Here is an 18540-nt window from a genome sequence, read left to right on the forward strand (position 1 = left end):
CAAGAGCCTGACAATGAATTACACACGCTTTTAGCCACACAAGATCTCTCTCTCTCTCTCTCTCTCTCTCTCTCTCTCTCTCTCTCTCTCTCTCTCTCTCTACACACACACAAACAGAAATAGGAGTTTATAGAAAAATCATTCCAGCTACAATTGTTAAGCAACATTTTGACATTGTATTATACATTATACATTATATATATACTATATATATATATAAATATATATATATATATATATAGTAATGTATTCATATAGAAAAAATTAAGTTTGTGACATTATAATTTGATTCATTTAATTAATTAATTAATTAACTTTTCATGTCAACCCTTTTTGGTTAACGGCTTTTACACATTGTAACCGTCATCAAAACATACATACGTAAACGTAAATAATTTCACACTACATGTACTTTCTTCAAGGGCTTGAGGGACAGACAGGATATAGCTTATCCCTCTGAAACCAGATTTCACGGGGTACATGTAGCGCTTCAATGGCCAGAGGGAATCGCTAAAAGAGTTCATCACAAAATTGACAACAAATTAGTTGACGTCCATGTAGTCCAGAAATGTCTTTTTTAGGAGGCAGTACGCATTGGGGGAATGAGTTTAAACAATGAATGGGTACAGCAGATACTGAGCAGGCCCAATTTATGACCAAAGACATTTTCACATTCATCCAACTGAAAGTGACATGGGAACTTAAACGTTTTCTTCAGTTCCCATTATCAGGACTTCCGATAGCCGTTTTCAAGCTTTGCCAGAACCTGGGGATGTGGTCGTCATCATTGGGCCACTCCAGGTACGTCCTGGAGTTCAGGACTCTCCGTAGCCTGCAGAACTTTTTGGGGACGGTCTCTTTGTCAATGGGCTCCAACAGAATCAGCACGACTCCGTCGTCGTTCTGGTCAAACACTCTGAAATGGGTGTAATCCAGCTCGTACTTGCACCATTCACTGTTGACGAAATGCTGAGAAAGGACAAACAGAGTTCGGTGACTCTTCTCTATGGCGTCCATGATGTTGTCCAAGATCCAGCCTCCGGGAACAAAGTCTCTCTTGTGGAGGCAGAGCCGGAGAGGAGGCTCGGACTGCTCCAGCGCCGGGACCAGCTGTGCATCCACCCAATCAGAGTCCATCTCACTGTAGGACACAAAGGCATCGTACTCCAGCTCTCCCTTTTTCAACTTTGGCTTCCTCTTGGCCTTCAGCCAGAACCAGGTCATCTTCAGATACCACACTACGCTAAATTTGTGACACAAACCGGCGACGAGCAGAAACACCACCAGCAGGCCGGAGCAGAGTAAAGAAAACGCTAAAGCTGTGTGGCATTCAAACACCGACAACCTGGCGTCTGCCGCCCGCTTTCCTCTCACGGCGTCAGGGGAGTCGCAGACGTACGACCTGGGATCATCTCCAAGTATGACTCGATGACTCGCCATGAACGCTACAAAGTCACATGAGCAGAGGTACTTGTCAGCACCAGCCTCCAGACTCTTCAGGTCCTTATAATGATTCACATCTTCGCTACTGATCGTCTGCAAGTTGTTGTTTTGGATGGAGAGGAACGCGAGACGAGGGTATAAAAGCCCGTCTGGCAGCCGGCCGATCTTGTTGCCAGAGAGGTGTAAGTGCGTGAGAAAAGGTAGTTGGATGTTGAACACGGTCAAGTCATTGTCTGACAGATCGAGGATTCGTAAACTCATCGGCAAACAGGTGGTTACTGCTGTTAAATGTGTTGATGAAAGGTTTAATAACTGGAGACTTGGCGGCCAGTAACACGTCTCAGGCATCCTATGGAACGCATTTCCACTCGCGTCGATGGTTTTCAGCTTGTTTAGTTTGCTGAAGAGCCGGCTGTCGATCGACTGCAGGTGATTCCTGCTGACGTTGATGGTTTGAAGACTCCAAAGACGGCCATCGCCATCGCACATCATCTCGCTGAAGAGCACGTCACTGAGCAAGTTGTCGCTGACGTCAATATAGTCCAGTTGTGGGAAAAAAGTGTACTCACAAGGCAAGAGGAAAAACTTGCTGTTTAGCAGAGAAAATTTTCGCACCATGGCCACCAGAGGTTGCAGGAAAAGGAGGGCTGGGAAGTTGTAAAACTGAGGGACGTCAATGTTTTGGAAGACAAGAGCCTCCAAACGGTTCATGTGTTGGGGATATTTGATGTCATCGAAAGGACTTAGGAGGATTTCAGTATCTACAAATGCTATAGTAGTCAAATTAGAGTCCGACATAGTATTCAGAAATACCATGGATGCCAGAATGGTCATAGAAACATTCTTGAAAATAACACTTGTTGTTCCGCCGCCGTTGGCCACTTTGAATGGGAGGATTTGATCCCCTGTTGAGAACCGCGAGTCAATGAATGTCAAGGTTGTGTCTGGGTGCACCACATCGGACAGTATGGCTTCTACGAGCCTTTGATTCCTCCAAAACGGACCGTTCAGACCAAGGGTGACATATTTAAGTGGCCCGATTTGTCTCAAACTTCCTTCTGCATAGACCTGCAGATTCTTTCCATCAAAAACAACCTCTTCAAGAACACGGAGGCCAGAGAAGTCACTTTCTCGGACAGAATGAAGGTCAGGACCTCCAAAATGTAGGGTCTTCAATCTCTTCAGCGGCTGGAAAAGGTTGCCTCGACCCAACATTTTGTATTCGTTCCCCAAAAGATTCAAGTGCTGAAGAGAGAAAAGGTTTGCAAACCACCCAGCTGACAACGTTTCCAGTCTGTTGAAGGACAAGTCCAACTTCTCCAAATCAGTCAGCGGGGAAAATGCTTCGTCGTGGATCTTTTGGATTCCGTTGTTATTCACCATCAAAGACCGCAAACGGGCAAATGCGACAAAGTCATTTTTCATTATCGTCAGCAGTCTGTTGAACGAGAGATCGAGTTGGGTGATGAGCTCTGAAGGGGCCTCTGGGACCGTACTCAGGCTCTGTCTGGAGCAGTTACAGGATGTTTGCTCACAGCTGTGACACCGTGCTCTGGAGAGCGAGGAGCTGTGATGCATTAGCAGCAGCACACACGTGAGAAAGGTCAGGATTCTCATCTTGAGACCTTGTAAAACACAAAAGAAAACCAACCATCAGGCCTTTTCTTGCATACTGTTGTGCAACACAAAGAATTCAGACTACAACTGCATGTTTGTGTTTATCCAACTGCCCCTCCATCATCCAATATACATATCAATGAAAACACATCTAGTGAATGACTTCCTTCCAAAAGGCCTTTTTAGTAAATAAAGAGAGAAAAGCCATATTTTTGGGAAGTTCTCATATTGTATGGGTTTATATATTATATGGTTTCCATTGAAAAACTATTCGTCTGTTTTATTCTACTTGTTGCTCAAATAATAAAAGTTAAAAGTTCTTTAGTTAAGCCCACTGTTGCGGTCTTTACCTAGAATTTAATAATGACACATACTTCTAAAACTAGAACTAGAAAATAATTCACAACTGCCAGACAATCAGAGTTGGTAATTCTCTGTGTCCTTGGTTTAAAATAAATGAATAAATGGATAATTATTTCCACTGAATTTAATTGTGATGCATCAATAAGTGACTTTTGCTCAGGTTTTTATATATTAGAGTTTTTGAATGCATCATTTCAGCACAAATAAATCAGTGTGTAATATCCTTTATAAATGTGACAGTTTATCATCTATAACACTCAAATCTATGATTACTGCAGCAGCACATGCCATAAAACATGATATTGGAATGAAAATAAAGTGAAAAATACCTGCAGGAGTTTCGGAGTCTTGGCGTCTCGCAGCTGAAATTACTTCTCCCTCTTCGTCATGGCATGACAGAAATATGTATTCACTGATTTACATGTTTCCTGCATCACTTCTCTAGTTTGCGAAGCACTTCCCCACAACTGAAAATACATTCTGCCACTTTGGGAAACACAGCTGCAGTCATGATGGGAAATCTTTTACATGATCTAAATATATGTCAAAGCGCTTGGCGAAAATGATGAAAACCTTGTAAACGCTTCTGAAGCCGAGAGAAATAGAACCGCTCGAGATTGTCTCTTCAATGCATATTACCAACTCTACTTTCTTTTTCCATGGATTCGTGGCTGCCTGGAACCTGGAGCCGGTCCTGCCAGCTGCCATGGCCCTGTTTTCTCCTCCCACTGCCCCTGGGATGCCCCTCCTCTCTACCTCTTTCTGCTTAATGGATCATGGCTATCTGGATCATGGACCATGCATACTACTCATTATATGAATAATTTCTGTCATATTCATTGAATGTGCTGTAACTCCGTTACGTTATTCATTCTGGCAACATGACATCTATTGCTTCTGTCCATCCGGGGAGAGGGATCCTCCTCTGTTGCTCTCCCTCAGGTTTCTTCCCCTTTTTTTCCCCTGTGAAAGGGTTTTTACTATCTTTATTGGGGGAGTTTTTCCTGATCCGATGTGAGGTCCCGGGACAGGGATGTCATGTGTACAGATTGTAAAGCCCTCCGAGGCAAACTTGTATTTGTGATGTTGGGCTAGATAAAATAAACTGAATTGAATTGAATGCACGAAGTTGGACTCTTAGCCGTCTGTAGGTGTGAACGTGTCCATCTGAAGAAAAGCTGCAGCACCCTATGACAATGTTTATAAAGTGAGCAGTTTCACAAACAAAGAGAAAGTATCTTCACATCTTTCCTTGACCAACACTCGTTTGCAAAAAAAATGATCAGTCTGCTTTGACATTTGCTGTTGAGATTCCCCCGAGGATAAATTATTAAAATGTTACCCATTGAAGGGGAACTCCAAAATCAACCATTTCACACATCAAGATTATTTTTCATGTCCTGAATGTAGTTTAAACGACGCTGCCTTTCACCAGGCAGAGAGAAAGAGAGACGGTTCTGAGCATGAATTATTGAGTTATGGCTCCATCGAGCAGAAATGTTTCTAGCATTTAGGGCAGACTACGTCACGTCTCCTCCACTGGAAGGACAAGGGAACAAGCTTTAAGCCGGCTTTCTGTGGAAAATAAAAGTAGAGGATGAAACACAAAAAATGTCCATTATGATGAAGCATTAATGGACTTGTGGGCTCTGACAAGTGATTGAAAATAGTCTTAGAGAGCAGCTAAGAAAGAAAAATAGAGACTTGGGAAGATATATAAAGTTAAATACTAAATTAACGTAATTAAAGAAAACCTGTTGAAGTACAAAACCTTTTTTTTTTTATTTTCTATGATCAAAACTGCAAAACATCTAGAAAAATATACAACAAATGCTTAACCTTTCACAACATTTAACATTTGAAAATGGGAACATAAAAGAGAAGGAATATTCACATTTTCCCCATTAATGATAAAAGAACATTCATTTTTATTTCCTTTCTTTTACATATCAATGTTTTCTTTTTTATACGTTTGCAATTATCGTTATGGTCTGCCGCTTTGTTATTTTTGCACGTTTTTTTTTTTTAAACATCTCCGCAGTAGCCAGAGTCGTTGGAGAGCTGCGAGTTGGAGCTGCGGTTGGAGGAAGAGTTCCATATGTCCAGGTTCATGTGGGGGCCGAAGGGGTTGAAGCTCGAGTACTGGATCGGTGCGCAGTGTCCCTCTGGCTCCCGGGTGAAGGGAGAGTGAGGCGGGGTGACGGGGGACACGGGGGACATCGGGGCCGACCGCTCGGGCTGGAAGTGGCTCTGGTAGGGCTCGCTCTGAGGAGTCCAGATGGACCCAAACAGACCGGACATGGGGGAGAGGCTGCGGGTACCCGAGAAGTATGGCTGTGGAGGGAGAGAGAGAGAGAGAGAGAGAAACTTTGTTTACCCCCTGATGTTTGAAACTGATTTTTCTGCTGTCCAAAGTTGTATCCCAGTATCGGACATCCGTGACCTTTTCTGACCTTCCCTCTCACTGGGGTCCGCAGCGATGACCTGGCTGTCGCTTCCCTGCTTTTCATTCGCATCGCTCCTTTTCAGCTAAAATAAAATGACCTTCCCGCTGTAGTTTCTAATCAATCGTCAGCAAAAAAATTATTATACTAAATAATCTCTTCTCGAGTCGTAGTAACTTTATTTCTACCTTTCCTGTCTGTTTCTACACTTTCTAACACGCAAGAGCACAGAAATATGTATTTGTTTTAAAAACACGGTAAGTTGCTGCTTGTAACATTTGTAATTTAACAATGTATTCTCTTGAGCAGTTATCTGATGACGCTCTGGAAAGAGGTACTCTATAATAGTAACATCATGGTGTTCAGCCAGACAGATACTGGAATGTTGAGAGTAAAAAATTCAAGGAATGAACAATTAATCTGTTTTTTTTTTTAAACACAAACATAACAAATAGTTTTGGCATCTCTTAATTTTGGTTGAGCAGATTTGTCCCGAGGCAGTATATTTTACAGTCGTCATTAAATACTAAAGCAAAGACAAAAATTACGACAGAAACTAGAAATTAAAATGCAACAAAAATCTATTAGAATAAAATAAAAATAATTAAAAAAAAGGTACATTTTCTGCTAATGTGCTGCAATTTTTTTTTGCACACTGACACTGATCGTGTATCTTTGATCTACAGTTGTACAAAAAGGAGAAGCAGCAAAGGAAAGAGAAGTTCATAGGAACCCACTTTCAGTAAGACAGAGTATATTAAACCGTAAAATTCTGTTCCGCATTCCTGCTCCGCAAAATGCTGAGCGTACAAGAGGCGATAACTTCCTTGTAGGTCACAACAGAGGGCACTTTTGTCTTTGTGATGTGGTTCAAAATGACACAACAACAGATGATGTTGCACACTCGCGTGTCGGTCGTGTGTGCGGTTTCACAACTTATTTTATCTGAAACTCTTGCATTGGAAAAACAAAAGTGCTGCGGTGCCAAAGCATGTGGGACTGCGGTTACATAAACAGAGCAATCAGTTGTGAGAGCAACTGTAACTCCTCAATTTCCCCTGACTCGGCGTTTAACGTTTATAGTAGACGCTGTAAAGTAAAACCAGGGAAACTAAAGATTTAGTTTTGGTACTTCAGTCACATCATGACTTTCACCCTCATTTAATGTAAACCCACTGCATGTATTTTATTTCCATTACACCACTTTAATCGCATCCTGTTCATCTTTATTGAAGTGCCATTGTGCATCGCAGCATGAAATTAACTTCTTGTTTCATGGTTTATTTATCATGACAAATATGGATATTGATGGCCTTGCTGGCGGAGGCACTGTTGTTCAGTAAGAGCGGCAAAAGTAAGTTTACCTAAAATACTCGAGCTACAGAGAAGAATTTGATTTATTGCTTGCTGTCAGGATGTATGAGAATTTCAACTAATATTTAAAAAAAAAAATCTATTAAAATACATAACTAATTGAGCGAGACAAAGTAGATCTGCAATTATTTGAAAAATCTGTAATAATTTTCGCCATATTTAAAACAAAAATGCCAAACATTTACTGGTTTCAAATTCTCAAATGTGTGGATTTGATGATGCTAAACTGAAAATGTGAACAAGAGAAAAGCTTGTATTTGTATTGTTGTTATTACGTGTAGTGCTCCGTCTCTATACTACAAACACGTTATTTTAAACTGAATATCTTTTGATTTTGAACACAAGTTATTTGAAGATATCACTGAGGTTCTTATAACAGGAATTTTCCACAATTTTCTGAAATTTTATATACGAAACAAATCATTTTGAATATAATATGAATATGAATGAATGAATACTGAAAATACAACCCAGCCCCCCGTGACTATGATAATTAATAATCAGCTGCAGCAGGAGAGCAGCCTGATCACTTGGTCCTGATGAACCCATATGGGTTCAGTATCTGGACGCCTCACCTTGCTGCCCACACAGGCGGCCGTGTCCCAGGTTGAGGTTGATTCCTGAGGCTGCTCCTCAGTCCAGCTGGTCTGGTTGCTGTGCGCATTCTGGGCCTCCTGACCGGGAAAACCACTCGGAAACGTTCCATTTCCTGCGGGACGATTTTGAATAAACACATGCTTGTCAGGAAGTAAATACGTTTTAATTCTGTATCATCACATTTAAATACAGTACAGAGTGAGGTAGGAGTGTATAACTGGAATAAAGTATAAGAAAACACCATGGCATGAGTTTGTACCTATGTAGTTGCTTTCCTCACGGTAGGCGTAGGGACTGTTGCAATGGCTGTTGGCACTAGTCCAAGTAAACCTGCGGGGAAACAAGGAAACTATTGATGCAACGCTTTTGACAGAGCCAGATAAAACTGAAGTACTGAAACACAAAAGATACATTACTGCAACACTAGATACACAGTGTCTTACTCATACAGATATTTTAAGCAGTTATAAAAGTTTTTTAGACAGAGGGGTGAAGTGGCATACAAGAGTTTTCAGATGAATGCTCACATTTACCACAGCCGCCATTTGTATTGAGGAAATGAACATAAGAAATTAATTTAAGTTTCGAATATATACATTTTGCGACAAAAAAAAAAGCAACGGTGTCAGAAGAAGACAAGCTTAGTTACAGTCTATCATCGAACCAGAAGTGCAAAATGCAGTAGAGTACGTGGCAGATAGGAATACACTAAGATATATACAGTATGAGCACATGCAGCAGTTGCAGTAAGCCGGGTATAAGTATAAATAGTAACAGTAATCTCTGAATCCATCAGATGTCGGCCTGATGACAATTTAGCCTCTTGGTGGAAACGGACAATATTTCTGGGGTTCTGGATTATTGCAGATAAACCAAAAAAAAGCTAAATTGTCTGCGCCCCACTAGTTTAACTGGTGGAGCGTGTACATGATGTGTCAAGGCTGAGGATGTCCTTACTGCATGTGATCCCTCCAAGATAATCACCATCCAATAAAGCAAAAATGGAAAAACACAGAATACGAACGAAAACCAGAATTCTTCCGATAGAAACGTCCCGTCCCATTGCTGATAAATTCTGCATTCAAATGCAGTTATCTGTTTAGTAAGACGTTATATACAGAATAAATCGCTGGAAGTAGGAACTGAAGACGGACACACTATAGGTCAGATATACAGAATGATTTAGGTTTCTTTAAACCTGCAACTGAACCCCACAAAAAGTTGTTGTGGCTAACATAAGAAAACTATTTCCTTTCTTTATATCCAGCAGACACGAACAGCATTAGTATTCATACACGCAGACAAGAGTCGTGTTTCTGTCCCGTTTTCGCTCTCTTATTAGCTCTGTTTCCGTCTCCCACTTCAAACAAAATGTCTGACCTTTCAGATTATTAAATGTGCAACTTTCTTCTGTTCTGTTATGAACATGAACGTCTCATTAAAAATGACCCTTTTCACTTGACAAATATTATTTGATTCTTTGCCAATACGAAAAAAAATTAATATTTTTAGAATCTGCATTCAAACACTAACCCGTTGTATGATGCGGTGGTTGCTGGCTGAGGGATGTAGGGCAGCGCCTCGGTGGTGTTGTATCTGAACTCGTTGGTGAGGGGGATGGAGGGAGCGGACCACGTCTCTTCAGGCAAATACTGACCCGTCAGGTCTGAGGAAGCAAACCACAACTTCTCGTTAGCAATCAGACGTAATGCGCAAATCATACTTGAAGAAGACATCAACAGGTGTTAATTTTAGCATAAAGTATGTAGTCACTATGAAAGTCTTTACCCATGTTCCTCTCTACTCCTGCAGCAACAGCAGCAAAACTTGGGGCGAAGCTGGACGCTGTGGGATCTGGGCTTTGGCTCATGTCTTTACGGTACAAACTGTTCATGCTACACAGGGAAAAGGGAAAAGTTACAAGTTAAGCATTGTATGTTTCCCACAAGCTCTTTTCAAACAATTCTCATTAGAATCTGACATTTTTTTAGCAGGAGCCTGACTATGGAGCAAAGTAAATAAATAGAAACATCAGATTTTAGTCTTTTATTCAACATTTTTAGTCAAATCTAACACTGACACCATTTAATGGAAACAGAAAACACTACTAGAAAATAAATAAATAGGTGTACAACATGACCGTATTTTTTGTATAGTTTTTAGTGGATATTTTTATCTAATAAATGTGCTCAGCGCACAATTCAGGTACAAAACTTTTTTTAAACAACATTTTGTCCACATTCACACTCTAATAATATAAGCTAATATTAATCTTTTGCTCACAAGATAGATAGATACTTTATTCAAACAGCAGAGAGTATTAATAAAATAAAAAAACAAGCATATTATTCAAGCCAGTTCTTATGTTCAGTGGAGTGTGTGTGTGTGTGTGTGTGTGTGTGTGTGTGTGTGTGTGTGTGTGTGTGTGTGTGTGTGTGTGTGTGTGTGTGTGTGTGTGTGTGTGTGTGTTGCTGAGGTACCTGAGAGCCTTGTAGTTTGTATTCACGGTCTGGTAGCAGTCTCTCTCTGCTGGGTAGACGCCGTACTGCATGGAGTCCCCTGTACAACAACAAGACAAAAATCTGTAAAAATAATGTAATTGACCCTTTTCAATTGTGATAAAAAATATACAGCTACCGTCTGTTAACCATAATAATAATGCACTTTGTCGTTAGCGCTTTATTTAACTTAATAGGATATAAATAGTTCTGTTTCTTCTTGATAAGTTAGTGCACAAGGGTACTTTACTTTTTCTGGATGAGGTAGTGCAGGCGTGTGTTCGTGCGTTGGGGTCCTTGTCTCCCTCCATGCTGCTGGCGCTGCTCCAGCTGCCCCAGCTCCCTCTGCTGGCCCGCACACTGCCCGACGAGCTGCCGGAGTCCGAGCCCGACTCACACACTCCACCGCCGCGCCGCTCTGTGGGACACTTCCGTCGAGTACGAACCGGACACACACCTGCAGGAAATCAACGCGGCCGGGGAAATTACAATCAAGTGCTTGGATGTGAGTGGAGATGCAGAGAAGTGTGTGACAGGTCAGGAGTGTGTGACAGGTCAGGAGTATGCCCACCGTTCTGTTTGTGGGGGCTTTCAACACTCAGTCCAGGCTTTGGTGCTTCTAACTTGGAGCCAATGTTGCAGCAGCGGTTCCTGTTGCGCGGTCCATTGAGGTTACGGTCCCCTGTTTTCCAATCAGGTTCTTTCTCCCTTTCAGGCATCACTACCACATTGTGCTCAGGAGCACTAGGGCAGTAATCAGACAGAAACCATTATAACGCATCGTATCTTACCGTTTAGTGCTTTATAACGGTGTTGGTCGTAGTTAGTTTTAAACAATACAGAACAAAGAACATAATTTTAAGGTATTTTACTCTGAAGTATCAGAATAAATATAAATTAATTCATGGATGAAAACATAGGTAAAGTGAGGTTTACCTGGAGACATTTTCTGTCTTCCTGCGACTCCTCTTTCCCTTATTATTTCCTGATGCAGCGACAGTCTCTGCCATCTGTGCTTTCTTTTTCTGGCCTTTGTTATCTTCTCTCAGCTGGAGACAGAAGAACAAATATGGTTGTTTTCTTAATGAGAAGTCATTAGGATTGTAACCTTTGCAAAAGACATCAAAGCTAAATGAATACAGGCGCAGTACATTTCAGCGCCTTCCTTACCTCCATTTCAGCTCTGTCCCTTTTCTCGGAGCTGATCTTCTCTGCAGAGCCCTCAGTGCAGCTCTTCTCTACAGGTCTGCACACCAACAGGCCGGGTCTGGGTCCTGGACCCACTGTGACGTTATCTGGGAAACCAGCAGGTATTTCCATGGGAAACATAACTGCTGCTGGCACTCTATCTTCTTTAGTGCTTATGGGGTCTTCCTTAAAGTCTGCGGGTGTCTCTTTATCCAGCACACTGATGAAAGCTGGTTCGTTGTTGTTGCAGACATCGGCGTCTGGAGTCAGAGGGGGATCCGGTGTGAGGTCTTCATGATCTTCATCCATCGTCAAAGCACCAGGCAACGCTGTGGACAGGCTTGTCTTGTATTTGGTGTAATAGAGTGAAACCTTGTGTTTCTTCTGTGGTTGGGACGGGGTGGTTAAGAGGCCTTTCTTTGAGGATGATTGAGGACGCGGGGCGGGGATGGTGGCCAAAGCCGGAGAGCCACGCCCTTTACCTTTGTCTGAGTTGTGACAGATGTCCACATAGGTCTTACAACTGCCCTTTGCTTTACTGCACAAACAAAACACAAAAATGACTAATTTAAAATCGTTTAATCCACTTGCAATAATGGTATTTATGCAAATAGTCAAAGCCTCACACTGTGTCTACCACTACGGAAAAAGATTGGACTTACTTCACTCCATTGGGTACCATATTATTGACTGGACTGTTATCCCGCGTCAGGACAGAGTTGTGGTTGCTCCTGATGGTGGGAGTGGAAAACTCACTCAGGATGTACTGGGCCTGATGGAAGGCCATCAGACACACACCAAACAGGGAGAAGCTGAAACACAAACAGATACAACAGAGTAGAAGTTACACCTCCGATACATAACCCCAAAAACTAGAAAATAATGACTTATTACTGTGAATAGTTAAACTAATATTAGAATAATCTAATAAAAATGTCCGACATAACTGGGACCTTAATCCGACCCCTCCTTAAAACAATACTTTTGATTGATTTTTTTGCACGTTAGCTTGTTATAATCCTCAAAACAGAGTAACTGGACAGCTACAGGTGTAACTTAACTTAGATATGTGGTATCTCAATATTGCATAATTGTTGGATACTCATAGAATCTATAATTCTCAACGTTTGTGGAAACTGGAATCACCACCTTGCGGTTGCATGACTCCACCAACCAACCAGTCAAGTTGTAGTTTACGTCCATGTCTGTCCATGTCATTACTCAATCACATCAATCATTTTAATCTAATAGACATGTACCGGATATTTTCATTACAAAATGTATTCTTGAGTTATGACCAAAAATGTGTTTTGTGACCATCACATCCTAATCAGTTCATCCTCGAGTCTAAGTGGACATTTGTGCCCTCCAGGCATTCCTGACAGACAACCTGAAGACATAATACCTCCGGCCGCGACCGGTACTAACCATGTGAAGACGAGGGTGACCATCCAGAAGGTTTCCTCCCAGCTGGGGCCGGGGACCACCTGAGCGCAGAGCGGCAACATGTGGTGGGGCAGCGTCACGTTGAGGGTGAAAGGGAAAGAGGTGCCGCGTGATGTCACCAGGGTGAGGTCCCGGATCACCCAGGATGAGGTGAAGTCTGGGGTGAAGCTGAGGACACAGACAGGTAAGAAAGAGTGAGAAATAGACATAAAAAAGAGACATAACAGGAAGATATAAAGGAGAAGGAAGGTAAAAATAGGACATGTTGCGCAAACAAATAAAAAGTGGAAGAGAGAAGCAGAAAAGGACATAAGAGATGTGGGGTTGAACTCCAGTTTTTATAATAATACCACAGAGCCACAAATAAAAAGCCTTTTCCATTTTAAATATAGCAATGAAGAAGTTAACTGACATTATTCAAACATTAAGCGACAACAGTAACTATTAAAGCCAAAAGTAAACCATGAAGCAGGCTAAAATTCCACTTACGCGATGGTGACCTCAGAGGAGGTGTTGTGGTCCAGGCTGAAGGGGCGACACTGCAGGACCTCAAAGCCAAATCCCTGACACTTGTAGCCATTAATATTCATTGACATGACTGTCAGAGGAAGCTCTCCTGCGTTCTCCACCCGGAAACTCTTTCTGATGGCGAAAAGCGGCTTGTTGGTGCGCAGGCCTGGGAGAGACAAGAGAGGAATGTTTCACTTTTGTTGGTTTGACTGCTCTTATCTTTCTGTTAAGTGAATATGCACTAATACAGTTTATTACTTAACAAGTCATGTATTAAGCTTAAACATTAATCTCACCATCGCGACATTCCATTAGAGTTGACTGAGGAACGTTGAAGCGCAGAGAGGATCCTGGGCCGGGCAGCTTGCCTCCAATCCTGAGCAGCTCTTTGGCCCCGTGGCCCTGCACCGCCATCATGTCAAACACCGTGAGGTTGTTCCTTGAGACGAGTTGAAAAGACAAACACAGACCACGAGTCACATTGAGCTCAACATGCTTGTTAAAAACACATGTCAGTTACAAAATGAACAGTGTTGCAGCCAAAAAAGATTTTCCAACAATTGTATATTCAACAATTTTTGTATTTTTTTTATCCTCCATTACCAATAATAAAGTAAATATTTCATATATTTAGCATAATTTATTTATTTAATGCACTTTGCAATGTACTTTAGCAGGAAAGCAGATGCATGGACATTGGTGGGCGGCAGGCCTTTTTCAAGGACGGCATTTTGACATGTTTATCACAGGGAGAGAAGCGCATGTGTAAATAATGAAAATGAATGATGGTCATTCCTTAAATAAATCCCAATTAGCTGCTTTGGTTTCAGTGTCCTGGTACTGTGCGTGCTGGCTCATTATCATGGCTTACTGGGCCGTCGTCACAGCTCGGTGGGCAATGAAAGGTTCATTCAGAGGGACGCCTGAAGAGACCGCCTGTCAGTGTTGACCACTTGGCAAGATTTAGGGACTTTGAGCGAGTGCTGCTCGCTACTTTAATTGGAAAAGAGTTGGCAAACCACGGGCTGTTTTTTTTGGCTGGAAAATGTTTCAAATATAGTCTGCTTATGCGGGTTTATTTCATGTTACCTAACCAAGCTTTCATGTTATTAGTAACAAAAAGGTCTAAGAAAACTGTTGCGAACATCCCTTCCAAAGTTGTAATTCTTTTATATAATATTAATCCCCCGCTAGTATATAACCTAAATACACACATGAACAAGAACAAACTCATACTACTGATATGAATCAGTACCTGATGATGAGGACGGTGGTGGTGGGTTTGTGTTCAGAGGGAGTAAAGACTACAGCGACTTCTCTGGCCTCCCAGGGCTGCAGCAGCAGACGGAGGACACCCTCTCCTGTTATGGCCTTCACATTTTCCCCCGCCTGCACACAAAAAGAGGGGAAAGTAACAAAGTAAGATACGGTTTACATGTTGGGAACCCCGAAAATACAAAAAGTGCCTCTAACTTTTTCGAGTAAATCCAAAAAGATTAAAACAGTGCACAGCTTTATTTCCCAGAAGCACTCTCATGACTGACCTTGGGGGGAGAAGCCAAGAGAGAAAACTCAGTGGTGCTGATGTTGAAAGAAAGGGGGCTGATATTAAACCTGTCAATCAAAACAGAGAAGCCAGTTCATATCAAGGGATGTGCTGGAGGAACAATGGAACAATACTCCAAACAACCGAGGCACAAAACTACTTGAGTTGAATAATTCGGTGCAATATGAAAACATATACTTTGAACAGCATACCATTTGGTTAGGAGGTCCAGAGCCTCTAGGGGGGCCGGGTACAGGGAGAGGATCCGAATCTCTACAGAAACTACTGAAGACGAAGGATTCTTCAGCATGAATGTCTTCACCTGAAACAAAGAAATGTTTTATTTTTGCTGTTGATTTCTGGGACATATACACATACACATATATAAACATACACACAGACAATTTTCAGTGTGGAGCATAAAATGTTACCCACCTTGCTCTCATTGACGGGTGTAGCACCAAAGTCCAGAGGAAAGGACGTCTCTACGGGGAGTCTGGGCCATCTGAGAAGACACAAAGATTTACAAGATTAATAGTGTTAATGGTGTGTAATGATGGATCATAATACACATTATGGCATGAAAAAGAAAATCTGGGTGTTGCATTTAGAACCGACCTGCACGACAGTTTGTCTTTGTGGCTCTGCCATCGAGAGCAGAGCTCGGCAGCCAGTTTGCTGTCTATGGACCAAGACGAGGGGGAAAAGTCAGGGAGGAGGGTACGCTGCCAATCTGAACGCCCTGATGGGATGTTAGAGAAAAGGAATGCTTAACATATGAATACTAAAAACAAAGTAAAAAGATATGACCTTTACACACTAGTGGCATCTCACCTGTTTCAGACAATCTGAGAGGGCAAGGTCGTCCACAGTCAGCCTGCTGACAGAAACACCGTTACCACATCTGATCCTGCACACTGGTCACAACTCAACACACTGCAGTGGGAAACCACTACAAGTGATCACTGTTATATATGGATTAAGAAGCTTGGAACAGAATCAATCCTATTCAAATGCTGTTTTAATAATTTGCTTGTAGTAATCAAGTAGTCTGCTTACAGTGAACCTTTTGGGTATTTCCATACATAACAACATATGGTAACACATCATAAATACTACGGTCTGAGAGGCATCATTACAGATATGATGAGGCATCTCACAATGTAATTAACATATCATGAACAATCAAACCAGCAGTGTTATATGTCCTTGTACTAGTGAGCCATTACTATATGCACACACAAGATTGGTCACTGTTGAAATATTGATGAATGCAGCTTTAAATACAGTACTAGCTTAAATACTGCATGCTTCACTCCGGCAAACATTGTAACCAGCAAGAAAGCTTATTACTGAAACTGGATTCTCTCTTTCCTTTTTGAGTCCCTCACTTCATTCGTTCTTACATTGCATGTTTTAATTAATTCAATGAGAAGGTTTTTTTGGGGGGAGTTTTTCCTGACAGTGAGGACCCGGAACAGAGGATGTTGTACGTGTACAGATTGTAAAAGTGCTCTGATGCAAATTTGTAATTTGGGGCTGTACAAAATACATTTAATTGAAGTTGCACACTGGCAGGCGTAACATTTTTTTTTTTTAATCAGAATATTTTTTTGTCGTATGCGCATTTCCTCCTTTGAGCGTACGCAAACATTTAGTGTGGATCCTCCGCACTGTTTTATAAATGAGATAATGAGATTTCATAATCCGTTTCCACTGTACTAACTAATGTAATTAGTGGGGCTGGTATTTTTACCTTGAGAGGAGAAGAGTGGAAGTAAAGGGGAACGTGCAGGGCCGTGCCCAGGCTGGTGTCCAGACTCAGGGTGAACACCTGGTTGACGGGCAGGGCCCTGCGGAGCAGCTGCAGGGACAGGACCCGCCAGCAGCCCTGGGGAACGGTCAGTGGAGCGTTGAAGTTCATCACCTGGCAGACAGGGGGCAGCAGAGACATGTGTGTCAAGTCCTGTTCTGAACTTGGGATCCATATGACAAAAGGGTGAAGTGTGCCAGATTAAGGCATAAAGTGAGAGAACATTAAATGATCATCATTTTATCATTATTTAAAATCAGATCTGCTTCCTGTCATTATTCGAGGCAATGATGCACACCGTCATTACTCCCTGCAGGTTCTGCGAGAGGCTGACATTCATCACAGTGACGGGTAAGAAGAGGGAGTTTGTCAGCCACAGATCCACCTGGTCCGCATCTCTTTGTTTCACCTGGAACAGGCTGAACAAATCCCCCATGGTACTTCTGCAGACCGAAACAACACCGTAACACCCAGTTAATCAGTATCACATGTTAATAACTCGATCATTTACAAGTTTTAATTACTTCTGCAACATATTTATCTTCATTACTATGTGGACACCTGTCACACCTCAGACAAAGGTAAGGGGGCGTGGCTATCCAGCCAACAGTTGTCTCTAGCTACAGCCACAGCGTTTTCAAACCTTCAGGCTTTGGCAATCAAGCTCGGTTATAACTCCAAAGGTTTCTAAGCAAAAACCTGCGTGTTTAAATTAGTCATTACCTGTGTGTGATATGTAGTCCAGGGAAGCTGTAGGTTGTCCGGTTTCCCAGAATTTTTAAACTGATATGATTCATGCATTTCCCGTCATTTCCCGGCGATGAACCTGATATACGAAACAGAACTGTTGTTGAGAATACATTCCAGGATATTTGAGTTAAATGCAGCTACCCTCATAAGATATGATGTGAAATGAGAAGAAATGATTTGAGTTGAAATGAGTAGTCACCTCTGCAGGCAAGTGAAGCCACTTCAGTGAAGTTTTTTGCCTCTGGTTTCAGAAGAACCTGATTGAATTCCAGGCTTGCCTCCACTTTAGATAGCACCTGCATATCCTGGAGAGAAAACATATTACATCACAGCCTATACATTGCTACCTATGAAGCCCATAATATAGCAAAAACTATTAAAAACGTCTCACCTTTACACAGAGCTTCTTGCCTCCAGAATTTAACATATAAACTCCTATTTTTGGTTGCCCTGTAAAAAAATATAAAATAATAATAAGGTCATACAAATATTAAGTGTACATATGTAGAATGCAACATACTAAATGTATGGTTATGGTTAGGTTTGCACAGATATATTAGTGATGCATGTACAAATCTACATTTTCTACTATGGAAAGGTCTCCCTTACATTCTTTATGTCATTAAGAGAATTTAGCAAAACAGATTTTCTTGAGCGATACAAAGGGAAAATACAAAATGACCTCCATAGTTATATAGCCAAAAAAATAAAAAATGCTGATGAGAAAATACAACAAGTCACCATCTGCTGCTGACAGAAGTAGTCTCATACCGCAAGTAAAAACTGTGACAAGTTCTGAGAAACACAAATTTGGTTTGCTGATGTGGTTCACCACAGAAATGTGTCGAAAAGATAAGACATTTACTGAGGTCATTTGAGTGGAGGTTGGTACCTATCTACTGGGCATCAGTGATATCGGTGAGAAAAGGTGCCTGCGAAGCTCAAAATATA

General features: G+C 41.7%; 2 protein-coding genes across 2 annotated transcripts in view; both read right to left on the reverse strand.

Annotated features, from left to right (window-relative positions):
• Positions 1-714: 714 nt before the first annotated feature.
• Positions 715-3060, reverse strand: LOC306738143 (toll-like receptor 2; the record flags this gene model as incomplete). The annotated part of the gene is made up of 1 exon (XM_079219972.1): positions 715-3060. One exon carries the CDS (start codon positions 3058-3060, stop codon positions 715-717), a length of 2346 nt encoding a protein of 781 aa, XP_079076098.1.
• A 2130-nt stretch (positions 3061-5190) lies between these two features.
• The window catches only part of tmem131l (transmembrane 131 like), a 32983-nt gene continuing 19633 nt past the window's right edge, over positions 5191-18540 (reverse strand). The window contains exons 10-34 of the mRNA XM_079219797.1: positions 17981-18039; positions 17789-17894; positions 17563-17665; positions 17138-17282; positions 16783-16953; positions 15861-15903; positions 15645-15768; positions 15462-15531; positions 15239-15348; positions 15025-15094; positions 14736-14869; positions 13777-13919; positions 13460-13646; positions 12953-13138; positions 12187-12336; positions 11507-12062; positions 11273-11385; positions 10908-11080; positions 10587-10793; positions 10319-10397; positions 9627-9733; positions 9372-9504; positions 8098-8168; positions 7817-7950; positions 5191-5757 (exon numbers count right to left, since the gene is read on the reverse strand). Of these exons, the coding sequence (XP_079075923.1) occupies positions 5449-5757; positions 7817-7950; positions 8098-8168; positions 9372-9504; positions 9627-9733; positions 10319-10397; positions 10587-10793; positions 10908-11080; positions 11273-11385; positions 11507-12062; positions 12187-12336; positions 12953-13138; positions 13460-13646; positions 13777-13919; positions 14736-14869; positions 15025-15094; positions 15239-15348; positions 15462-15531; positions 15645-15768; positions 15861-15903; positions 16783-16953; positions 17138-17282; positions 17563-17665; positions 17789-17894; positions 17981-18039 (3683 nt within the window). The 3' untranslated portion in view covers positions 5191-5448. The remainder of the gene's footprint in view (positions 5758-7816; positions 7951-8097; positions 8169-9371; positions 9505-9626; positions 9734-10318; positions 10398-10586; positions 10794-10907; positions 11081-11272; positions 11386-11506; positions 12063-12186; positions 12337-12952; positions 13139-13459; positions 13647-13776; positions 13920-14735; positions 14870-15024; positions 15095-15238; positions 15349-15461; positions 15532-15644; positions 15769-15860; positions 15904-16782; positions 16954-17137; positions 17283-17562; positions 17666-17788; positions 17895-17980; positions 18040-18540) is intronic.

The sequence above is a fragment of the Taurulus bubalis genome (genome assembly GCF_910589615.1).
Source record: "Taurulus bubalis genome assembly, chromosome: 6".
Taxonomy (NCBI): Eukaryota; Metazoa; Chordata; class Actinopteri; order Perciformes; family Cottidae; genus Taurulus; species Taurulus bubalis.